The sequence below is a fragment of the Heteronotia binoei genome, chromosome 1 (genome assembly GCF_032191835.1).
Source record: "Heteronotia binoei isolate CCM8104 ecotype False Entrance Well chromosome 1, APGP_CSIRO_Hbin_v1, whole genome shotgun sequence".
NCBI classification, from domain to species: Eukaryota; Metazoa; Chordata; class Lepidosauria; order Squamata; family Gekkonidae; genus Heteronotia; species Heteronotia binoei.
In genome coordinates this window covers 110,589,812-110,616,246 of record NC_083223.1, presented here as the reverse complement: position 1 = coordinate 110,616,246, position 26,435 = coordinate 110,589,812, and the positions used below count along the sequence as shown (strand labels likewise).

Sequence of the window (26,435 nt, the reverse complement as noted above, 5' to 3'; positions counted from 1 at the left end):
CAACAGGCTTGCAAAGACAGCAAGAGACATGGAGCCCCCCACAAGCACCCCCTCCCAGGAGAAGCTGGGCCTGCCATTGCCTGCTCCGCCGCACATGGTTCTCTCTCTCCGGCCGTGTTGTGAGGGGAGGTAAAACAAGCAGGTCTCTCATTGGGCTGTGTGAGAACACACATCCATGAAATGCAGCTGATGGCACTGTACTGTTCTGTGTCACTATGCGAAAAGTAACCTACTGAACAGGTGACGTCACTTCTGGTGATGTCAGGGGACATGGCCTAATATGCAAATGAGTTCCTGTTGGGCTTTTTCTACAAAAAAAAGCCCGGAGGAGGAGAACTGTATAAATAATTATTTAATGTTGTTTTCTGCAATGTAACTCATACAGGCAAACATCCGCCACCAACCACTGCATAGGTGCATTTAAGATTATTGAAAATAATTAACTTTAAAAAGAAAAAGGAAAAAGAAAATAATCAACTTAAAACATGCTTCGTTATATATTGTTATTTTTTACTTTACTATTTTATATTATTGCTTTTTTGTTTAATTATGTAGCAGCAAAGCATAGAATGGGATACACAACCTCAGTGCTAGTGCAATGGTCACTCTTATGACAAAAGTGGTTAATTAGCTTGAAGAGTCCCCATGGTCCACCTTTGAACTTTGAATTTTTTTTATATTTGTATTATGTTTTGCTATAGTTGCCCACTGAGATCCTCATCTGTACCTCTGGACATGGGGTGTCCAATACGGTCTCCATTTGGATCTGTGTCACTATGCACATGCCCAAGCTGTTCTTTCAGATTTATATATTATTGCTACAACCTTGTTGCTCATGATTACAGTTCATTCTCTAGCGGTGAAATGGAAGAAGAAATGTTGTTTTGTTGTGTAGGTTTCAGCTGAACTCTGAAAGAGAGGAAGCATAAATAAAACAGGGCTTTATAATGAACCAACTTTATGTGACAGATCAAGATGGATAGCCATGTTAATCTGTATGTAGCAGTAGAAAAAAGCAAGCATCTTGGTATTGTTGTTCAGTCGCACAGTCGAGTCTGACTCTTTGCGATCCCAATGCCAGACCCTCTAGTAGCACCTTAAATATTAACAAAATTTGTGGCAGTGTATGAGCTTTTGTGAGTCATACCCTATCACAAATGTTAGTCTTTAAGGTGCTACGGGACACTTGCTGTTTTCTACAACCTTATGAAACTTTCTCTAAACCCTGACAATTTAATTTATAGTACGTAATTTCTAGCCTCTCTGAATTTCAGAAACATAGCTTTACAATAATTTTTGCCTGGCAGGACATGAAAAAGGAAAAGAAGTGAAACCTGCTGGTACTCAAAAAGATAAGGATAAAGGTAAAGCAACATGGACTAATGCAGAAAATGAATTATTATTATTATCATAATTATTCAAATGGCAATAGTATGAAGGCTTGAACACCAATTTGGAAGCAAGTTCCATTGAAATGTGTGGTGGATTCCAGGCATGAAAATCTGTATATCAGATATATTTCCTGTTTTACTAACCTTCCAGAGATGCTTTTTAAAATCCCTAAAATATCATTCAGTGTGCTCCCCTGCATTGCCTATGACTGACTTTGTTGGGTACCTCCTAGCCCCTGCTGTGTGACAGCATATTAGGTCATACCAGCTGGCCTGGGAGCATATGGCTTATAATTTTACTGAAAAATTACAAAACTGTGTTTATTCTTCTGCAGAACAGGGTAAAGAAATAGAAGCAAAGCATCATGGGACATCAAAAGACAAAGGTAATGCTTAGCAAGCGAAATTTGAAACCATAGTTCTCATTATGAAATCAAATCTTAAATCACAAAAGAAGTGAGAATTTGTGCTACTCCCCTCATGGCCACACACAGATATGAAAGGTTTAAATATATTTTTTCGAAGCCTAGTAGAAAATCGCTGTATAATTATTTTAATATAACATGAATCCACTCAAACAGCACCATATGTGTTGGTGAGAAGGTCTGATTGATACTGACATGCCTTCAGGGCTTTATAAAGATGTAGGTTTAAACACCTGAGCCTGTAAAAGCACAAGTCCCATCGACTTCTATTCTCCCTTTCTTTCTAATTTAAAGGTAGAGTTTCCTATGACATATCTGTATCAGGAGATTCTTATTTCCAAATGTTAGATGTAATTTTTGTTCTCATGCTGCTGTGCATCTATTAACTATCTTACATCTCTGTATTAAGTGCCGTCAAGTCACTTACAATTTATGGCAACCCTTTGAATTAATAACCTCCAAAATATCCTATAGTTCAGGGGTGTCAAACATGCAGTTTGGGGACCGAATCAAGTCCCCAGAGGGCTCCTATCAGGCTCCCAAGCAACTGGCTGTTATGTACTTCCTTCTCCCTCTCTCTTGCTTCCTTCTGTATAACAGTTTGCTTTGCCAGGCTTGCTCAATTGCACTGCAGCTACAGAGCAAAACCTTTATTTTCTCTATTGACTGAGACTCCTCCCTTGGGGAGGAAGGGGGGAGAAATAGCATGCTCATTTGCACAGCAGAGCTACTGAGCCAAGCCTCTCTTCCTTCTGTTGTCTGAGGCTCTCCCCCACCCCCGTCCCTGGGGAAGGAAGGAAAGAGCCAGAGCTTCCTTTGCCCAGTTCCCTGGATCTCATGGGAGAAATACAAAGAAAGCACCTTTAAGAGCGTTAACATTTTAAGCATGTTTTAAATTTTTTAAAAATATGTATTTGTGTTCTTTATAAAATTTTAACTCTGCACCTAATCTTAAATAGGTACACACGTGGCCCGGCCCGACATGGCTCGGCCCAACCCGACATGGCCCAGCCCCTCAAGGTCTCATTTATGTCAGATCTGGCCCTCATAACAAATGAGTTCGACCCCCTGCTATAGTTAATAGCCTTGCTCAGGTCTGGCAAACTGAGGACATCTCATGAAAGCTCATACCCTATCACAAATGTCTTTAAGGTGCTACTGGACTTCCCCTGGTCTTCCTCTACTGGTCTTTTCCTGTGGCCTTCAACGTTTCCTAGCATTATTATCTGTTCCAGTGACTCTTGTCTTCTCATAATGTGATCAAAGTACGATAGCCTCAGTTTCAGTGCTTTTTTTTTGTAGACAAAGTCCAGCAGGAGCTCATTTGCATATGCCATCATCCTGGGCCTAATGGGAGGAAAGCATAAAAGGGCCAAGCACAGACAAGGTGTCTACTTTCCTGAAGAGACTGCAGGCAGGCAGGTTCCCTCTCTGGAAGGCTGAGTTGGAGGCAGGCTGTAGTCTAGAGACAATAATAATAATAATAATAATAATAATAACAACAACAACAACTTTTTATTTATATCCCGCCCTCCCCGCCAAGGCAGGCTCAGGGCGGCTCACAACACATAAATACAATACACAGTAAAACCTTGCAGCTGGGAAGAGATCTAGCTACATGCATCAGGGCTTCTGTTTATTTGCACTATCCTTTACTGTTTTCATATTCACTATAGCACTAAAGCTTTATCACCCATTTATTTGTTGTTGTTGTTGTTGTTGTTCAGTCGCACAGTCAAGTCTGACTCTTCGCGACCCCATAGACAAAGTCATGCCAGGCCCTCCTGTCTTCTACCATCCTCCAAAGTCTGCTCAAATTCATGTTAGTTACATCAGTAACGCTGTCCAGCCATCTCATCTTTTGCCATCCCCTTCTTTATTTGCCTTCTGTCTTTCCCGGCATCAGGGGCTTCTCCAGTGAGTGCTCCCTTCTCATTTGGTGGCCAAAGTATTTGAGCTTCAGCTTCAGCATCTGACCTTCCAGGGAGCAGTCTGGGTTGATTTCCCTTAGGACTGACTGATTTAATCTTCTTGCAGTCCATGGGACTCTCAAGATACTTCTCCAGCACCTTGTTTTAGAGCACTAATAATAAACTTCATTTTGTTGTTATACTGCCTGGGTCCTCACGTCTCCTTGGTTACAGTTAAGAGGTATTTATTAATAAGGAGCATAGAGGTGGTTGGGTGCTCTGGGCCCTCCCATGCAGATCCTTATCAGAGTGGTGGCAGCCAGTAGAAGGCCCTCCTAGGCCCCTGCTGTGTGACAGCATATTAGGTCAGAATTTCAGAAACATAGCTTTACAATAACTTTTGCTTGGCAGGACATGAAAAAGGAAAAGAAGTGAAACCTGCTGGTACCCAAAAAGATAAGGATAAAGGTAAAACAACATGGACTAATGAAGAAAATGAATTGTTATTATTATCATAATTATTCAAATGGCAATAGTATGAAGGCTTGAACACCAATTTGGAAGCAAGTTCCATTGAAATGTGTGGTGGATTCCAGGCATGAAAATCTGTATATCAGATATACTTCCTGTTTTACTAACCTTCCAGAGATGCTTTTTGATGCTCACATGTTCCAGAGATGCTCACGTCTCCTTGGTCACAGTTAAGAGGTATTTACTAATAAAGAGCATAGAGGTGGTTGGGTGCTCTGGGCCCTCCCATGCAGATCCTTATCAAAGTGGTGGCAGCCAGTAGAAGGCCATCCTAGGCCCCTGCTGTGTGACAGCATATTAGGTCATACCACCTGGCCTGGGAGCATATGGCTGTCACATGGCAGATTAGGCCAGCGGGAGCCCTGGCCAGCACAGGCGGAGTTCCACTCCTATGGGAAACAAGCCCTGCTCAGTTTAATCATTTTAGCATCTAGGGAGAATTCAGGCTTCATTTGCTGTAAAGGTAGTCCCTGTGCAAGCACCGAGTTGTTAGCGACCCATGGGGTGATGTCACATTGTTACATTTTCTTGGCAGACTTTTTACAGGGTGGTTTGTCATTGCCTTCCCCAGTCATCTACACTTCACCCCCAGCAAACTGAGTACTCTGTGCCACTTATTTGTTTTTGGTGGTCCTCCAACAGCACATTTCAAATGAATCAGTTTTCTTCCTGTCAGGTGTCTTTGTTCACTGTCCAGCTTTCACACCTATGCACCCATGACATAGCATTATTTTGACAGTAACATAAATGACACAGGAAGAGTTCAAGGAGAAAAAAATAATTGTGTGTTGAGCAACGCATATTATGAATATTTGCTTTGCCAAAAGTGGGAAGAATACACACCAAGTTGTGGATTACCTCATCTGAAGAGGAGCACACTGCATAACCGAGGTGATAAAACTTTCTCTGCAAAATTATTATCAAGAGAGGAAGAGGTATGTAGATTAATGGAAGGAAGGAATTCAGTTTGGAAAACTGCTACACCATCTGTAGACCCCTCCTAACTTCTGACCAGTTTCTAGAATTTGCTTTCTCAGCTGTTACTAATTGGCCTTCCTGCTTGTGTCCTGAAGTAAAAAATCTTTGAAGGCATAACTGGCGGTGAGGAGACCTCACAAGTAATGTCTTTTCTTTAACTGGAATTGATGCTCTTGAGTATGCTTATATGAAATATATTTGAAATATATATGAAATATAATTTCATATTGTGGGCTTTATAGTTTTTTGTGCCTTCCAATTCAGCATTGTTATCCTTCTCTATTCAAGAATATGGATATTTTTGCTGGAAAAGGAGCCTTTTAGTAAACTTTCCTTATATATAGGAAAGGCTTATTATACAAACAGCATTAGTGCCTTTTGCTATTCGAAAGAAATACAGCAAAGCGAAGAGCCTATGGATACCCTTTCCCTCTGGCAAGGATGGCTTTAAAAAAATCTCAAGGAGGATGCATTTATATGAGGCAGGAGTGGCCAATGGTAGCTCTCCAGATGTTTTTTGCCTACAACTCCCATCAGCCCCAGCCATTGGCCATGCTGGCTGGGATTGATGGGAGTTATAGGCAAAAAACATCTGGAAAGCTACCATTGGCCACCCCTGATATAAGGCTTTCAGCTGGATTGTGTGACAACTAGACAACGAACTCCCTTATTGAAGGTAGTATATGTAGTTTGCCTAATTACCAACTGTGGGTGGCTTGGCAGCCCTGAATGGCCCAGGCAATAGCAAAGTATTCTCAGTGGTCTCACTGGAAATAAACACAGCCAGGTTGGAAGAGACAGACTGCTGCTAATGAAGGGGTAGTGCCATCCCTCCTGCCCACATCATCAAAAGAAGGTGGAGAGTTAGCAGGAGATTCTCAGGAGGCAAAGTCATAGAGGTGTGAGATAGCCACCCTGAGCCCAACTGGGGAGGGTGAGGTATAAATGCAAATAATAAATAAATGGTCTAGGGAGAAGGAAAACAGTGGGGCCTATGCCAGGGAATCAGGAGGCCCCAAAAGTCCCAGGACTGAGGGAGGAGCTGGAAGGCTGGTGTGGGAAGGAGCCTATGAAGATAAATCTGCACATATCTGGGAGGAGGATGGCATGCAAGAGGAGGGCATGCTGGTATGTAGGAATCCATGGTGAAGCACAGCAACCTGTAAAGGAAAAGTGGTAAATATCCACATGACCAAGAGGAACCATGGCCAAGGAGGAATTTTGGGGAATCTGCCCCAGTTGTTTGGTATAATTTTACATTGTGGAATATATTATTATCCAAGTGGGCAGCCTTGTTGGTCTGAAGCAACAGAACAAAGCAGTCGACAAGTGCACCTTTAAGACCTACTAAGTTTATTCAGAATGTAAGCTTTCGTATGCACTAAGCAAACTTCATCAGACAAAAATGGAATGGCAAGTCTGCTTAGAGCTACTGCTTAGTTATATTATTAGGGATGTAACTATTAGAATATAGAAGTCAACTTGAAATAAGAATAATTTTTCTAAGTTACGTACACTTTTTCTCAGCAAATAGTTGTCATTACAGCTAATTTGTCTGACATTTGTTTATTCAGTGCCATTAAGATGCTTGCAGGTCAGGCAGGTTACAACTGAATGTGATTAGAACTGTTATGAGTCACAGCATTCTTTCACACTAACTAGATACTCAACTACTTTGTGAGTTTCAAGACATCACCACAGTCCTCTTGCAGTCCCAATCTATTCTTTACCCATGGTCTGGGCATGTGAAAGGTCAGTAGTATCTCATCAACAGCCAATTTAGCAAAATTTGGATGACATTATTTATTCAATGAAAAAATCTCTGCAGAGTAAAGGAAGAAGGTCAGGATAATTTAAAAGGTAAAATGTTGTGCAGGCTTTGGTCATTTTTGCACAGACTGTGGCTGCCAGTGAAAAGTACACTACAAGAGTTGGGTGGAACCTTTAATTGCAAACAAAATACAGCTTTTTAACTTTGAACAAGCAAAGTATAGTGCCTTGGGGTATGGAACCTGATGCACAACCTTCTTATATTAGTAAAAAGGCCTGGAAGACTTCAATACACTTTAAAGGAAGACTTGACTTCCCCTTCATACTAACAAAGTGGTGCTACACTGCCGTTATATGGCTAGACATAGGAAAGAAAGCTCCTGGACTTACCTGGGAACAGTTTCATGGCTTGGGGCAAGAAGCAGGACTCAGAAAACTTGGGGGCCTCCCCCACCATCCTCTTTGTTGCCAAAGTGATGCAGTGTTCATGGGCAGTTCCTATGGCTATACCTCTGGTGCCTGATCATGGGCTGCTCTGGGACCCTGGGGTGGGGCTACTCAGGTAGGCCAAGGTGACTAAGTTCTTTCTCTAGTAGTTTTCTCTTGGTCATGTGGATTGTATGTCCTGGTCACTGCTTTGTTGTAGGGGAGTTTTGGCATTAAGCCAGATATATTTCGGGAGTGGAAACAGTGCCTACAAGCCTGTCTCCCCTACTTTGGAACATCCTCTTAAGGGATCTTGGGGTGAGCCATTCAGGGACATGCCCAGCTTGGGGCCTTTCATCTCATTTTATTCTTGGGTGACAGGGAAAGCATGCACTGGCTTACACCCATGTGAGATTCCAATACCTGACATCCCATGTTGTGTGATCCAGCAGGAGGGTTGCCATTGGACAATAGGTAGATTGCCCAATGCATAGATTGGCTCTATGCCCTGTGCTTCTCCCATGCTCAATGGCTGTGATCAATAAATCTGTGGCCATTTTTATTCCAGTGTTATTTTAATGTTGGTTTTGTTCTCCCTTTCTGCTTCCCCTCTCATCCCTGTGACTGCAAGTGACAGTAGTGTAAGCCGAAATGCCCTCAAACCGAGGTTGGGGAATTAGTCAGGTGGGCACCTGGCTCACTAGGGATCTTTTTTCCCAATGTATACAAGATTAACCAACCAGAGAGTAATGCTTAAATAATGGGGACTCTAAATTAAGTAAAACAATTACAATTTATTCTAGAAAATATAGGCATACATACAAGATAGAATACTCATACAATCATACATACAGTCCTAGGAAATATAGAGAGAGATATAGAGGAACACATGGGTAGACAAACAGGGTGATATTTACCTATCATAGTCTTCAAGGAAGGCTCCAATGGCGACAAAAGAGGATGGGGGAAGTGGACCCAAAACTGTGGCCAGAATTGGGGATGGATCTAGACAGCGGAACTGGGGTACTGTTAGATGCACACATGAGTGGAGTTGGGTCAAAGGTTAAATAGACTACCTTAGACCCTCAGGGGCTGGGAGGTATGAGGGAGGAGAAAGGGGAGACTCTGCAGTGACCATAAGGGCTGGACTACTGCAGTAGCCAATAGAAAGTTCACTGGTGGCACCTAATTGGGTGCTTGCTCTTGACCAATGGACTTGCCTGGATCCTGGATACCTGAGAGAACTTTCAGATTGAAACGGACCAGGGGGAGGCTCCAAAGTGACAGTTGGGAAGAAGAATAGAGGTGACTACTGGGTGGGGGACACTTAAGATTAGATGAGCTTATCTAAAAAGGTGACAATAGAGAATCAAATGTTGGCCTAAATAACACCCGGATTTAGACAAAAGACTTGGCTCTGGCAGGAGATGGTCTTCCTCTTCTTTAGTCTTCTTCCTGGCACCAGTCTTTATCCTGGGTTTCATTAGACAAAGGCTTGAGTGGTCTGGCAGGATCCATGCCTGGATAAGCTTGATTGCCTTATGCAGAAGTTGAAGCAGCTGTTGGATATGGAGTCAGGAAAACAAGATGGATTCTGGTGGTGTTAGCCTTTGGTTCATGGAAACAGGCTGGAAACATGGTGGCATGGCTTCTTCCACTGCAGCGGCCAAGACTGGGCACACAAGGAGCAGCTGGAAGCTCGTCTGTAGTTCTGGCTAACACCCATCCAGAGATGTATAATGCTGCTGCAAAGCTGAGGCTTATAGTATCCACATAAGCCTTAGAAACTGTGGGCAAAGTCCACTTCTTAGAGCAGATGTGTGCGAGTCACAACTCTGGCAACCATACTGGTGATCACGATGTCCATATGTTGGCTTTTCCTTACAGTAGATACAAGGAACCAGATATAGATGAGGCTATGTTTACCTTTTACAATCGATATATTAACTTTCAGTTACAAAGATCTTTTATCAGATCAAAAGATATGAAATCCCATTTGATTTACCCAGTTTGAATCTGTGGAACCATGGGGCTGATGTTCCTTAAGGTACTCCACAGTGTGTGACTCATTAGTTAAATACTGGCATAATTGTTAAATGGAATAATTTTTAAGACTGACACCCAGAGTTATTTCTATTTATTGTTATTATTTATTGTATTTATAAATAGCCGAGTTCCTGCTGCTGCAGGACTCTATGTGATGTACAACATATATAAAACCACAGCAAAACAAAACCAATTAAATAAAGTTACAGAAGATTATAATATTCCAATGGCAAATAATAAGTAACCCTAATTCTGACTGCCAGCTTCATTCATGGGCAGAGAGGTGTGTTCATCAGTATATTTTTGTGTTTCTTTGTGTGTTCATCAGTATATTTTTGTGTTTCTTTGTGTGTTCATCAGTATATTTTGTGTTTCTTTGTGTGTTCATCAGTATATTTTTGTGTCCCAATATCTCATGAAAAGTAAAGAAACGTTAATGTTTCTTAACAGAGCCCATTAAAAGAAAAGAAGTGAAGCCTTCTCCAAAACTCAATGGTAAGAAACCACATAGTGTTACATGAAAAATTAAATTGATTTTACTTTCTGTTTCAGTGTTTGATAACTTTCTTTCAGGGACCACTAAAGGAACAGATGTGAAGTCACCAGTTACTAGTGAAAGAGGTAAAAAACCCCAACTACTTTAATGGTGAAATTGATGTATAAACCTATAATTGCACATGGTCTCTAAAAACATTAACATTTGATATCACATTGCAGTGGTTCAAAGCAATCACTGGTTTTATCAGAATTCTCAATTAAATATTAGTCAAAAGTGACCAGCTGGTTGGGTTGCCAGCTCTGGGTTGAAAATCACTGGAGATTTTGGGGGTGGAGCCTGAGGAGGGCAAGGTTTGGGGAGGTACCTCATTCAAATCTCCTATACATTCCATGCGAGTGCAATATTGCAAGAGTGCTAATATTTTAATCATGTTTTTAAGTTTAAAAAAAATTGTGTTTGTCTGGGTCCTTTATAAAGTTTATATCTCTGCTACCTGGCATTACATTTTATGACACACATGGCCTGGCCCGACAAGGTCTCATTTATGTCAGATCCAACCCTCATAACAAATGAATTTAACACCGCTGGAGTGTTAATGGAAATAAATGGTTACTGAGAAAGCCTGAAGATAGCGAGCACATGAAAGTACTTTTATGGAATGGGGCTGCTTCGGAATTAGATAGGGAGATGGGGAAGGGAGTTCATTCCTTAGATACATAAGCTTTGTGTTATCAGAGCTGACAGTTACAACTGTGTTAGAAATGAGGGGGAAACTGAGCAATATCTCTGAGGCCTCTATCTCATTAATTTTAAACTGCTCCTATATCGGTGTTCCATGCCATTCCTTTCTTCTGTCTATGATCTGAATATCTCTGTGCAAATGAGTGTGAGTTTTTAAATTAATTTAACAAATACATTTTCTAGATGCTATAAAAGAAAAAGTGAAGCTACCAGTTGTTGCCAAAGAAAAAGGTAAGCACCATTTGTAAAGCTGCATGTCCTTGTTCAGGTCACGAGATAAAGCTATCTCTTTACTCAAACTTGGCAGAAGGTATTAGATATTGATCCAAGCAAATAGGCATTGAAAAACTTCAGCTTGAGACCCTGGAGAGCCGCTGCCAGTCTGAGTAGACAATACTGACTTGGATGGACCAAGGAGGGTCTGATTCAGTATAAGGCAGCTTCATGTTCATGTGTTCATTGATATTAGCAGATTGCATTATTTTGCACTGATTTTTAGGCCTGCACAAGTATGGACTTTGCTGCAGCAGACAAAATAGTGTTTTATGCTAAACTAGTGAGAGTGCAGCTCTCTGGTCCACTTGTTTTTTAAAAAAAACAGATCCATAAAATTCCTAACATAATATTCTGGTGGAGCAAAATTGGACCAATGCAGACTGGCACAAGTTATGTCTCATTCTACTTTTCATTTAATTGTCTATAAATCAATAACTACAACACATATATTCCATGTATGAAAAAAATGCAAATAATGAACACAATCCAAAATACACACAGTTTCTGTCCTATTTCTGTATGTGCTTAATAATTCCTTTACAACACTGATATCTGTTATCAGAACAATAATAACAAATTTGTTTTAATTAGTTTTATGTGCTTATCATGGAACAAATAGTTTTAGACATCCATCTAGACAAGTGTGTGTATGTATAAACATCCATACATCTTACAAAAAAATAATTTGTAGATGTGAAAAACTAATAATTATATGCAAGCCTTGAATTCAGCAGGAGCTCACAGGAGCACAGCTCCTGAACCTTTCTAAGGGTCCCCCCTCCTCCTCCCTACCTTCCTTGTCCATTGAATAGTAGGTGCAGCTGCACAGCAATCCCTGGATTAGGAGAGCAAGCAGCCAGCCAGCCACCAGGAGCTCTGGGAGCCACTTCCTGACTAGCTGCCATGGTGGAGCACTCTGGGAGCCACTCTAGGCACAACTGCATGGTGAAAGACTCCAGGAGAGCCTCTGGGGCTGGTCATGACAGTGGAGAATGCCAGGAGCTGTTCTGGGCTTAGAGTGGTTCTCAGGTATCGTCGCTGTTGCCACAGGTGGGTGGTGGGTCTGGAATCACAATGTTGAGGAGGAAGAGATGGGATTCTCCCCCTGTGAGTCTCATGGGCCTCCCAGTTGTTTTACACTAATGTTCATTCTAGCAATAAAAGTAACAAATCTCTGTGATTTCATCAGTGCAACTGTGTAAAGTGAATATGAATGGCATACATGAGTCTGTGACAGCTTCTCTTGCAAGTTTTTTTTTTTATTTTAATTGATTTATATCCCGCCCTCCACTCCGAAGAGTCTCAGAGCGGCTCACAATCTCCTTTACCTTCCTCCCCCACAACAAACACCCTGTGAGGTGGGTGGGGCTGGAGAGGGCTCTCCCAGCAGCTGCCCTTTCAAGGACAACCTCTGCCAGAGCTATGGCTGACCCAAGGCCATTCCAGCAGGTGCAAGTGGAGGAGTGGGGAATCAAACCCGGTTCTCCCAGATAAGAGTCCGCACACTTAACCACTACACCAGACTGGCTGAGAGGAGAACTAATATGAAGGCCTTTTGAGAAACAGGAGACAAGCCCAGATATATGTACTTGTAAGCTAATAGTGCAGCCTTGTAGGATACAAACAGTGCAGTCCTAAGCAAGTTACATCTTTCTAAGCCCACTGACTTCAAGGGGCTTAGAAGGGTTTAGAATTGCACTGAGAGGTGCATCAAGGGAATTATAAGTCCAAGTAAAACTTCAGCATGACAAATCGACCATTGTACTTTCTTACTGAGGTGTCGGGGGAGGGGGTAGAAATCAGCAATTTACAGGTAAGAAAAATCTCTGTTAATGCTTCTCTACTATTTTTTTTTCTTGACTGATATGTCTTTTTTAAAGTTTGACATCTGGATGTTTGTGTGCATGTCAAGGAACACTTAAATGACATATCTGTAAGCTAAGCAAGTTGGATTTTTTTTTTTTCAGCAGCACCCAAAACAAAGGAAGCAAAGCCTGCAGTTGCCCAGAAACAAAAAGGTAAATGTCCTTTAAAACTGTACATTAGGCAGTTCTGTCATCAGATTCTGTGATCAGATGACATTTTAGAACACACTATCCTAACTCCAAATGGAGACTGGGAATATTCTCTTCAGTGAATTTATAACATGTAATAGCCAAGCCTTTTCAATTACAAATTGGTTGAGTTCCAAACTTTATGGAATAATTTTAAAAATCATAAAAAAGAGAATATTCCCAGCCCTTGAGAAAGGTCCATACTCAAACTTTGAAACAATCATCAGGCAAAGGGACTTTGACATTATCTGCATTCATTTTGGTCTTCTTGGGTCTTGTCTTTTTGGATATTGTTACTACTGGACTTGGATTTTGCATACCCATGGACTCAATGTGAAAGACCCCTTTTTGCCTTCATTTGGAGTTAGGATAGTGTGTTCTAAAACGTTGCATGTAATGTGAATTGTGATATGAATTTGTAATGTGATATTCTTCATGCTGATATGTATTATCATATGTATTTGTTCCATAGTGTTTAACTTTTCCCCCAATATCTGAGTTTGTTTTGGATTTTCCATAGATTGTGGGAGCTCGGGTTCACACAGTGGCCAACAGTCCCTTAGGGTGGGGGGGGGGGCAACAACAGAGCATTGAGACCAAAATGTCCTGTGATGTTTCCTCATGGCTGTGGGGTTCAGAGATTTAGTGCCTCTGAATGTGGAGGTTCCTTTCAGTTGCCATGACTAGTAGTTGCTGATAGACATATCCATGAATATATCTAACCCCATTTTAAAGCTGCTTATTCTCGTGTGGACCAGGACCATGATAACAGAAAGGAGATTCTTCTGTAAACTTGGGGGACCCCTTGTCCTGGTTTGCAAAGAAATCTGAAACCTTTGAAGGGGGTCTTTAAAAAAAATAACAACAGAGACCAGTTCTCAGAGTTTCCTACAAGCATAACATCACTTCTAGGTTTCTCCCAGAAATGACATCATTCCGTCACTAATAACTTTTAAATTTTATCTTCCTACTGGCTGCTGGAGTGCTGATGGGTAATTCCTGCTTGGGTCAGGAGATCTCATGTCTCAGCAAGTTTATGGCCAACCTATCTTGAGCCAAGTCTGAGATCACTAACCCTCTAGTTGGTCTTTGTCCAACCAAAGTCCATTAGGGCACTTATTCTTCATCAACCTGATCTGCTTCACAGGGGGTTGGCTATGAAGATAAAGTAAAGGGCAGGAGAATGGTGTAAGTCATCATAATGTTCTTGGAAGGACAATGTAATGTTCGAGGAAGGACAAGATAAAAAGGACCTAAATATTTTTTTTAAAATGTATTAAAATAGAACTAGAAGTAAGGCCCGTTGTGCGGAAAAATACAATGGGTTCTAAAAGGAGGCCCTGAGTGCCTCCCCACCCTTGCTAGATTCCAACCCACCCAAGTGAAGGCATTCACTGCCTTCCCCACCCCCAAGGAGAACTGATCTCTGCTATCTCTGGCTATTTTTGCAGCCTTTGGAAGCTGAGTGTGCTGAGAGGCCTTTTTGAGGCTGCAGTAGCTTTGCAACCCTTTCTGAGGCCAATTGACAGTGAGGACACAAAGAAGAGGTGGAGATGTGGCTGTCTCTGAGGGAAGACTGCTTCTGGCAGGTTGTTCAGTATTCCTGGACTTGAGTAGGCGGGGGATAGCAGAGTCAACTAATGTGAGGCCAGAGGGGGTTACAGACATATGATGGACCAATTGTTTGTTCCAGAAATATTAGCCAATGGCATTCCTTGATTTGGCCAGAGCAATAAGAAAATTATTACTATAGATTACTATACAGTTGCCAACTTCTAGGTAGTTGCTGGAGATCTCCTGGGATTGCAGCTGATCTCCAGGTGACAGTTCCCCTAGAGAAAATGGCTGCTTTGGGAGGTAAACTGTATGGCAGCATTATACCTTGCTGAAGTCTCTCCTCTTCCCAAACCCTGCCATCCACAGACTCCAGCCCACCCCCCAAATCTCCAAGTATTTCCTGACCCAGAGCTGGCAACCCTAATAATTGTTGCCTACAAGAAAAACCCTACAGCAGCGGTTTTCTCCATCTGTTTATGGATTGTTCAAGCAGTCTTTGACCTAGTTTTCCCACCCAATAAAGACTCCACTTATGTTTGTTTTTCATACTCCTGGTTGAATCAAGCCCATGGAAAATGCCATGTGCTTAGCAATTCCTAATTCGAAATAAAATGATTACCTGCTTTTTAATTATGGATTTATCAATTTTAAAGGATGAAATCACATTTTTAAATAATAAATAAAACCTTGATGTCTTGTTAGGGGAAGCAGTTGTAAAGGCTAGTATCAAACCATGGTTTTTCTCCCCCTGCCCCCCATTTATTATGAAACTATTCAGGGTTAATTATATGTAAGCTGGCTATGAAATACAAAGCAAAGCAGAATGTTAATTTCCTGTAAATGTCCCTCTTTGTGGTGCTATAAAAATAGTTCCATGCATGTGACATGAAATTGATTAGTGTGCTGTATCACACTTATTAGCCTCACACATCTAAAATAGCAATCCTTCATTTCTCATTCCCATTGTGCATTGAATACTGTGCGTTTTCCATAATTTTTCTTATTTAAATATATACACTTGACCTGATGGAATAGAAAGAATAGTTTGGAATGTGTTGACCCTGGCAGCCATAACAAGAGTGAAGAAGAGGACAGGTTGACATTTCCAAATGACAGCACACTTGGAAGCTGCTGTGTTTGTGCCATTGGAATAAAGTGGTATAGAAGGCTGGATTGTGCTGTATTAGACTGCTGGTGGAGAGTAATATCAGAACGTTCCTTCACACAGTAAACTAGCATCATACAGTAAACTAGCATAGTTTACATCATACAGTAAATTAGCATAGTTGACTGTGGACAATCTTTCTCCATGATGGATGATGTACTAGTTTGTCACATGTATGAGTTTTGATTTTGGTTTTTCCCCAGATTTTGGGGAAATATGATAACCCCTCACACATACACACCTGTTTCCTGAAGGCTGAAGTGCAGATTTCCATCATCTCAGTCTTCCTTCACATTCTGAATAATTTGAGTCCAGTCCTCATAGTGCTTCAGAGGGAAAGGAGCCACAACATCCTGGTTCCTTTCTACCCTGCAACAGTGACATGAGGAGCTCAAAGTCACATAGAAAGTTGCACACCATGGCAACATTCCTCCTTCCCACCCCCCAAAAATAAAACTAGGGTCATAACAATATGAGAGGAATATGAGATTTCTCCAAGTGGCCCAGAGCTTCTGGTGTTATTTTCAAGGCTCAAGGCAGAGTCAGTTCCCACACTCAAGGGTAATATCAGGAGGAAGCCTTGCTGTGTAACTTGCAGAAAGGCTTTGTATTGAAGAGAAGAGATTTGAGGAAATGATGGTTATCAGGCGGAGTTTTCTAAATAATTTCATGAGATCTTAGCTCCATATTTCACCAGAAATTGTAATCATATCAATGACCAGGGGAGAATTATCCCCTTCATGGTCCCACACTACCGTAGTACCCATTGCTAAAGAAGGAAAAGATGAATCTCAGCCTTTCTCATATAGACCAATTGCTCTCATTAATCAAGATGATAAAATCTTCACAGGAATTTTAGCTCGAAAATTAAAATCTATGATTAGTAAATATATACATCAAGACCAGCTTCATGCCTAATAGAAATATAGACGATAATACTAGGAGGACTTTGGACATCATTAGTCATGGAAAAATTATGAATTTGGAATCTTGGCTTTTGAGTGTCAATATGGGAAAAGCCTTTGATTCCATCAATAAGGATTATTTTTTACCCTTGTTACATACGATGGGATGTGGCTCCAATTTTTTTTACAGCAATTGAATCACTTTATAAATTAAATAAGGCCCAGGTTAGGGTAAATAACTCTAGGTCAGAAGTATTTGAAATCTACAAGGGCACTAGACAAGGGCGCCCCGTTTCTCCCATTCTTTTTGTGTTGATAATGGAACCCTTGGCAAATATGATACGCATTAATAAAAACATTACTGGAATTAAAATAGATTCATCTGAAAATAAGGTTTCATTATTTGCAGATAATTTAGTGTTATATGTATCACCACCTCTTAAATCTATCCCTCAAATTGTGTCCATATTAGAAAAGTTTATAACAATTTCAGGCCTTAAAATGATTGTCACTAAAACAGAAATCTTTCCTATTTATTTTTCTCAGTTTATGGAATTGGAATTAAAAGCTAGGTATAGTTTTTCATGGGTTACAAACCATTGGCGGTATTTGGGGGTCAAAATACCCCTCAACCTTTCCACCATAATTGATTGTAATCTTGGTCAGCTATATAGAGAATTACAAGCACAAATGGGCAATTGAAATAAAAGAATTTTATCTTGGCAAGAAAGACTTTCTATAATCAAGAGCTTTGTTTTACCAAAATTCTTGTTCTTTTTAGGACTATTCCTTTCTTTATTCCAGATCAATCTTTACATATGTGGCAAAGATTTTTAAATCAATTTATTTGGGAAGGACGAAAGGTTAGGATAGCATTTCAAAAACTTTGTAAATCTAGGAGACAAGGAGGCCTTCATGTTCCACACTTGAAATTTTATTACTAGGCTGCTGTTCTACGCAGTTAATACAACTATACAATCCTCTTTCTAATGTAGCCTGGGTTCAAATTGAAGGTGCTTATTCAGCTCCTATTTCTCTTAGAGGAGCTATATGATGTTCCTGCCAAAAAAGATTGTTATCACTGGCAGCTAATAGTATTTTGCTCCATACAGTTACAATCTGGGATAGATTAAGAATGAAACTGGCCCCTTCCCCCATATCTAGTGTCTGAAATTATCATTGGTTTCCCCCAGGTTATATATTTTTTTTTATTTTAATACATGGATGAATCCAGGCATGGATGTTTGCAAATCATGGACCTGTCAGGGAAAGTTATTGACAAAATAAGAAATCGATGAGAAATTAAAACAAAAAACAATGTGGTTCCAATTTTTATAATTAAGCGAGGTGGTGGTATTGTATTCTGAACTGTAAGCCAAAATGCCCTCAAAACGAGGTTGGGGAATTGTCAGGTGGGCACCTGGCTCACTCAGGATCTTTTTACCTATGTTTACAAGATTCATGTCCAGAAAGCAATGCTTAAAATATTAGGGACTCTAATTAAGTAAAAACAATTAAAATTTATTAAGAAAAACATAGGCTACCATACAAGATAAAATACTCATCAAAACACACATTCAGTCCTTGGAAACATAGATAGAGAGATAGGGGAACACATGGGTAGACAAACAGGGTGATATTTACCTATCGTAGTCTTCAAAGGCTCCAATGGCGACGTAAGAGGACGGGAGAAATGGACCCAAAACTGTGGCCAGAATCGGGGATGGATCTAGACAGCGGAACTGGAGTACTGCTAGATACACACATGTGGGGAGCTGTGTTACAGGTTATAAAGACTACCTTGAGCCTTTAGGAGATGGGAGGTACAGGGGTGGATGACAGGTGGTCAGCTGGTACATGACCTCAGAAAAGGGGAGGCTCTGCAGTGACCATAAGGGCTGGACTACTGCGACAACCAATAGAAAGTTCATTGGTGGCACCTAATTGGGTGCTTGCTCTTGACCAATGGACTTGCCTGGATCCTGGATACCTGCGTGAACTTTAGAAGACTAAAGAAGAGGAAGACCATCTTCAGCCAGAGCCAAGTTCCTTTGTACAAATTGGGTGTTACCTAGGCCATGATTTGACTCTCTATTGTCACCCTTTTAGATAAGTGTAATAGTCCTAAATATCTCCCCACCCAAGTAATATCTCTATTCTTCTTCCCAACTGTCATTTTGGAGCCTCCCCTTGGTCCATTTCAACCTGAAAGTTCACTCAGGTATCCAGAATCCAAGCCAGTCCATTGGTCAAGAGCAAGCACCCAATTAGATGCCACCAATGAACTTTCTATTGGTTGTCGCAGTAGTCCAGCCCTTATGGTCACTGCAAAACCTCCCCTTTTCGTGAGTTCATGCACCAGCTGACCACCTTCCTCCTCCCTCGTACCTCCCATCCCCTAAGGGCTCAAGAGAGTTCTTATAATCTGTGGACTAGCTACCAACAGGTGTGCTTCTATCAGTATCCCAATTCCGCTGCATAGATCCATTCCCAATTCCTGATCAGTTTCGGGTCCCTCCTCCCACTTCCTCGCTCGTCGCCATTGGAGCCTTCCTCGAAGACTACGAGAGGTAAATATCACCCTGTTTGTCTAGCCATGTGTTCCCCTATCTCTCTATCTATGTTTCCTAGGACTGAATGTGTGATTTTATGAGTATTTTATCTTGTATGGAAGACTATATTTGAACATATATGAACATATGAAGCTGCCTTATACTGAATCAGACCATTGGTCCATCAAAGTCAGTATTGTCTTCTCAGACTGGCAGCGGCTCTCCAGGGTCTCAAGCTGAGGTTTTTCACACCTATTTGCCTGGACCCTTTTTAGTTGGAGATGCCAGGGATTGAACCTGGGACCTTCTGCTTCCCAAGCAGATGCTCTACCACTGAGCCACTGTCCCTCCCTTTCTTAATAAATTTTTCTTAATAAATTTCATTGTTTAACTTAATTAGAGTCCCTAATATTTTTAAGCATTATTATCTGGACATGGAATCCTGTATACACAGGTAAAAGATCCTGATTGAGTCAGGTGCCCATCTGACAATTCCCCATCCTCATTTTGAGGGCATTTTGGCTTACAATAGGTTGAGCATCTTCCAATAGCCCACAGTTCCTAGGGGTCACACTATATTGCAATAATAAAATTACCTGTTTGAAAATACAGTTATGTGAACCCACTTTAATTTCTTGACTGAGCCTCTATTCTGGTTGTTTTCTTTATAATCTTGAATCAGAGACAACAAAACTTTTGAATGATGACATAAATAAATACTTAGCCACTCATAAGAAAAAAGCAAAATGAATTAATGAACATTGAATTTTGAATAGGAATTATAAGTTTAAAACATTTTTATTTTTCTTCAGAACCAATGATAAAAAAAGAAGTAAGCGCAGCTAAAACAGGTAATGGGATGACTCTTTAACATCTGGTAATGGAGAATATCTACACATCATAAAATGTATGATAGTCTTTTGAGTAAATTCTTCTCACATAATAGTGGTGAAGCTGAAGGGCATAAATTTCAGTTAGAAATGTCTATACCTGTTAATTATTTATATATTTCAATTTAAATACAGTTAATACAACATTCATTATTGCCAATAATATCCTTTTTTTTCTTGCCATTCATAATTGCATGCTACCTTTACTTTCCAAAGTAAAACATTACAGTTGCTGACCTGAGGTTTCTGTAGTCTCTATGTAATGTAAATATACCACTAGAAACATCATCAATTTTGTTTGCCTGTCAACCAGTATGGCATTTTAAAGCACAGTCTGTGGAGACTGGTCAAACAGTTAGGGTTACTGGTGTTCTTTTGCAAGTAGCATGAATGGTATTACAGAAAAGAAATTCCAAACAGAATTTGTAGTCTAACTAATTCTTTTAGAGGCAACTAGAAACTTCATTTTAATTATATAATAATAATTTGATAATAATGATGATATGGACTTGGATACTACCTATATTTCCACATGCACAAGAAAGTGAGCATTTTTGCTGATTCTTCCTCCCTATGGCACTCCAAAGCACACCCTGAAATGTTGTTCCTGTTAGATTCAGAAGTCCAGTGTGGGAAAGGGGAATCAAGAAATTAAACCCCTGCCCTCCATGAAATTTACCAACAACAAAAAACTGTGGAAAAATAATGAGAAATTAATGAAAAATACTTCAAAATTGTAATAAGAGAATTAAACACTTCAACTTCACACATTTTCACATATCATTACATATAGCAGCATATTATCAAAAATGCAAAGTATAAAGTACAAGGAATAAATATTCAAAAGTGCTTGCAGTTAGTCCATATCCAGTTTGAAATCCTTGAAAACTATTACTTAAAGTGCCAGTGTCCAATGGACACATTGGACGCTGGGACTTTAAGTAAGTAATAGTTCTAATCTAAAGTTCTTTATACTTTGCATTTTTGATAATATGCTGTTATTTGTAATGATATGTGAAAGTGTGTGAAGCTGAAGTGTTTAATTCTCTATTACAATTTTGAAGTATTTTTCATTAATTTTTTGTTATTTTCCACAGTTTTTTGTTGTTGGTTGAGTCATTCTCTGTGGAACTCTAGGCTTTTCATTTACTCCATGAAATCTAGGCAGAATCCAAGGTGTGTAAATTGTGTAAATATAATTCCCCACAAGATTGTACCATAGGGGTTATCGGGAGGTCTCCCATCCAAGTATTGACCAGGGTTGGACGCTAACCTGCTTTGCAAGGACAGGGTTGTTACATTATGTGATTGAAGTCCATACTTCAGCACCAACATTCAAAAACTTTTTGTTTAGTTGAGCTGGCATTATTAAATCATCATTTATTTTAAACTGTTGCAGATATATATGGATGCGTCAGCACCTCACACAAATGGATCTTCCCTTTGCCCCAACAGCCCTCAAAACTCTCTCAAACACTTTGCTGAGGTTGGGTGGACCCTCATGAACAAAATCCTTTGTGGTACTGGGGGAGTTGTAATGAGGAGGGCCAAGACTGAGGGGTGTTTCCCTCCCTCATTTCTCTTCACTGCCACTCCCAAGTGCCCCACAAAGGTCTCCTGACCCTCAGCAAAAGGTTTTCAGGGCACACAGAGACTGATGGAGGGAGTGGGGGGAGAAAGATCTTTTTGCAGGAGCTTTTTCTGCTTTTGCATCTGTAAACCAAAGTTATCATTTAAATGAAGGACTTTACAATAATTGAATTGATACAGCTTAACACATATAAGGTTGTTCATGAAATATCAATAGACAGACAGAATTTCACTTCCTCCCTCATTTCCCTTTATTTCTAATCTAAAGTCATTTTCTCCTTGTTATAAAGAAAACTAGATGCCAACAACAGTGGTATCTATTTCCCATTAACCTTTTGAGTTAATCAAGAATAACCACTTATCCCCTACAGGTTATACATTCAGTTTCAGTTAAGATATCAACATGTACTTTATTTAATTTACAATTATTCTAGCATCCAAAGTGATAAAAGAAGCCAAAGAAACTTCCCATCCTGCTGCTGGAGGTATGATTAATCTTTTACATTCTCTTTTTTAGGGTTAAGTGTCTAGAACAGGGGTGTCAAACATGCAGCCTGGGGGCCGAATCAGGCCCCGGGAGGGCTCCTATCAGGCCCCTGAACAACTGGCTGTCATATGCTTCCTTCTGTATAACAGCTTGCTTTGCTAGGCTTGCTCAGTTGCACAGGAGCTACAGAGCAAAACTTATGTTTTCTCCATTAGCTGAGGCTCCTCCCTTGAGGAAGAAAGTGTGTGGAGGGGAGCAAGAGCTTGTTTTGCAAGGCTTGTTCAATTGCACAGGAGCTACAGAGCAAAACCTCTATTTTCTCCATTGACTGAGGCTCCTCCCTTAGGGAGGAAGCGGAAAAGGTGGAGCTTGCTTTGCCAGGCTCACTCAATCACACAGCTAAGCCAAGCCTCTCTTCCTTCTGTTGGCTGAGGCTCCTACCCCTCCTGGTCCCCTGGGGGAGGAAGGCAAGAGCCAGAGCTTTCTTTGTCCAGTTCCCTGGATCCCATGGGAGAAATACAAAGAAAGCACTTTTAAGACCAACGAGTGCTAATGTTTTAAGCATGTTTTATTTTAAGTTAAAAAAAAACCAAACCTTTGATTGTGTTTGTCTGTGTCCTTTATAAAGTTTATATTTCTGCTACCTAATCTTAAATAGGTACATGCACGGCCCAGACCAACATGGCCTGGCCCAACAAGATCTCATTTATGTCAGTTCTGGCCCTCATAACAAATGAGTTTGACACCCTTAGTATAGAACGATCCTTTAATGTGAATGCATGTTAATGTGTTAGTGAGGAAGGACTCCGAGCTTTCAAGCCATACAGAAAGACGCACATATTTGAAGATCAGCAGTGGCTTGTGCAGCAGCTTGTTAAAGGACTCCAATCACCAAGTACTGCTCCAGTGGGGGAGAAGGACCTGATGCCTTTACTAGAAGGCAATGCATCATGAGATGCCAATGTTTATTTATTTATAACTTATTATTTATAGTTTATAACTTAGGTAGCTTATTTATAAATACATTTATTATTTATTGCTTATTTACAACCTACCTTTCTCGCTGTGACTCAAGGCAAATTGCAGAGTACAGGAAGAGGGGGGAAATGTAATAATATGATATAGGACATTGACTGAACAATGCAATAGGACTATGAATGCAAAACTGAATGCCAATAGCAGTGCAATAAGAATAAGAACAGATGGGGACCTCATCATTCCTAACATGGTAGGCAGGCAGGCAACTGCTTTTTTAAAGTAAAAGTACCCAGGATGGGCTCAGGCCATTTTATCAGCAGTCAATGCTAGACACTTGAACCCACTCAGAAGCTACATATGTGTGCTGCCCCTCATCACGCAGAGGTGCTCAGTGGTGGAAGCTGATAGCCCATCAGTAAACTGCTACAGGAGCCACTGCTGTTTAAGCTCTGACCTGTTGAAAGGACTGAGTGGAATGCACCCACTGTTACACTGTTATGAATATATTCTACTGTGTAAGTCTTGTTTATATCAGTTCTATACATATACAACTTGTTGTCTAGTTCTGACACCACAATCCATCTGTTAACTGGTATTACTAGCACAGTCTCCATTCCTTTTGGTGCACCTGCTTAGGAATAGCATGACAAAATTGTAACTAACTTTCTGACATGAACCAAAGAGAAAGCATGTAAATTGCTTATGGTCATTTTGTTTTATCCTTAGTTATGTACAGGACTTTTTTTTCCTGCTGGAGCTCTGCCTGGGCTGGCTAGAACTCTGTCTGGCCCACCCCACCATGTGGCAGCCATGTGCTCTCAGGCCAGGAGTTGTGGCCTAATATGCAAATGAGTTCCTGCTGGGCTTTTTCTACAAAAAAGCACTTATTTCAAAAACTTTCTCATGGCTGATACACATTTCACTGTGCTGAGTATTCCCATAGATGTGGAGTCACATGGAAATTAACATCTGTGAGACCACATTGTAAGGCAACATTGACCCACATAAATGCAACCGGTTAAAAAGTAAACTGTAATGTGCACAGACAATGATGAGGGAGCAGTATTGTCAAAGGTCATGGCTGATCAGCCATTTCTTCATCATAGAAGCTCCATGTGAGGCAACTTTAAATTGCCACATATGGTGGATTTCACCATAGGGTGTACCCTGGGTTCATAATTTGTATCTGAGGATTTTCTCCTTGCCATTGCTGACTTTCCCCATAATTAATGGTTGTGGGGAAAGTAAGGAAAAGGTACTCCGAGTCCAAGAGTGAGGGCAGTGTACTCTGTGCATGTACAAAGTTGTTTATCTGATCTGAAGCATGCATGATTCTCTTGCACAAGAGGGCTTTATTGTCATTTCCATTTCTGTGCATATGTGGAGCTGGTTTCTGCATAGAAGTTGACATGAAGTCTCTGTTCATACTTCAGAGCTCCTTGTGTTATATGCTGTCAATGGATTAGGGAAACTGCCTTTAAGATAATTCAGAATGTTCCAGAGCCAAGTCTTGGAATTTTTTTTAAAAAAAATCTGTATCTAACAGCAGCTTAATGAGGCATAACACAAACTATGCCATCAGAGATCTAATTTATCAGTAATGTAGACTAATCGTTATAACACAGTAATGTTCAAATAAACTATTCTAGCTCTTCTTGTCAGATTTACCTCTCTGCTTTCATTAGTGACTAATGGATACACCTATGACTGCCCATTACACTATGATAGAATACTAGAAATAGGGAAACATAGATAAAATTATGGTAATGAGTGGTTTTGATGGTATTAAAAACTAAAATGTATTTCATAAGAAATGATGCACTTTTCTTTATACTATATGTAAATCTGAACATGAGCTTTAAAACTTGCAGATGAAATAAATGATCTAAACCGCAGTGCTGTCTAACATGTCATATTTTTTGTTTCAACTGAGTAAAATTTGAATAATTACTGTTCTGTGTCATAACAAACACACTTTTTATTTTCACTGTGTGCACAAAGCCACCCATGAACCTGCCCTCCTGCTTACCCACACACATCCACTCTGTTACATCCTGTAAATTAATGTCACTTAGACTGAACAGTTGACATGCTATTCTGCATTAGAAAACATTTTCTGTTTTTAGTTCTACTAGTTTACGGTTCACTTGGCAGAAAGATTTTCATTCTGAATCCTTATTGGCAGCCAGTTTGCAAGACTGTGCTGCATATAATTAATACCCTTCTGGCGTTCTGAAAAGAAAGCAAGACTCAATAGAAACTTGAAAATGCTTATAAAAATAGTAACTAATAATAACTAATGACACCAAGCCCAAGTACCAATATCTTGGCTTAAAGGACTTTGGTTCCAACTATGTCAAGAGGCTTCTAACTAGCACACAATGGATGTTCTCTGTTGACAAGTTTCTGTGATATGAGTGATGATAAATCGGTATGGTAGGGTACAATCTCCCAGAAATCACTACTATATATTGTTCAACCATTTTATTGAAGCTTGCCTCCTTTTGATGACTTACAAGACTTATGACTTATAAGAAGCAATATCCTAAAGGAATGTGCTCCTGCTGTTTCAGCTTCAGGGGTGCTGGTATGCATTTATACAAAACCTTTCTTCACTCAAAGGGCTATCCTAGCAAACTCTCCAAATGTATAATGGTATAAGAAGAAGATGAAGATGAAGATATTGGATTTATATCCCGCCCTCCACTCCGAAGAGTCTCAGAGCGGCTCACAATCTCCTTTACCTTCCTCCCCCACAACAGACACCCTGTGAGGTGGGTGGGGCTGGAGAGGGCTCTCACAGCAGCTGCCCTTTCAAGGACAACCTCTGCCAGAGCTATGGCTGACCCAAGGCCATTCTAGCAGGTGCAAGTGGAGGAGTGGGGAATCAAACCCGGTTCTCCCAGATAAGAGTCCGCACACTTAACCACTACACCAAACTGGCTCTCCAAACTAAGCATTCTGGCAATCCAAATTAAATATCCCTAGGATTATTTTTTTTTTGCATTATTGGAAAGTTATATGTATTTATATATAGCTTGCTATGCAGTTGATTTTGTTATACAGCAGATCATTGCTAGAATATGCTTTGCTTTTATGTACCATATTCATATTATTTTATGTACCATATTCAGAGTTCAAATGTGTTTCTCCTGCAAATTTTATGAGTGAATTTTATAGAGGTTAGGGTGGAGTGAATGAATAAAACTCATTGACTTGTATTGCTTTATATTTTGAGGCAAGAAAGCTGAGTATAAACTGCCA

At 40.3% G+C, this 26,435-nt stretch overlaps 1 protein-coding gene and 1 long non-coding RNA gene across 2 annotated transcripts in view; both read left to right on the top strand.

Annotated features, from left to right (window-relative positions):
• LOC132570393 (golgin subfamily A member 6-like protein 22) overlaps positions 1–26,435 on the top strand; it is a 162,680-nt gene that overhangs the window by 119,631 nt on the left and 16,614 nt on the right. The window contains exons 23-25 of the mRNA XM_060237008.1: positions 1,308–1,364; positions 1,727–1,777; positions 22,141–22,191. Coding sequence (XP_060092991.1) covers positions 1,308–1,364; positions 1,727–1,777; positions 22,141–22,191 — 159 coding nt within the window. The remainder of the gene's footprint in view (positions 1–1,307; positions 1,365–1,726; positions 1,778–22,140; positions 22,192–26,435) is intronic.
• On the top strand, positions 10,029–13,011 carry LOC132586892 (uncharacterized). Its single transcript, XR_009556393.1, has 3 exons — positions 10,029–10,098; positions 10,901–10,948; positions 12,964–13,011. It is a non-coding gene; the product is annotated as an uncharacterized LOC132586892 (long non-coding RNA).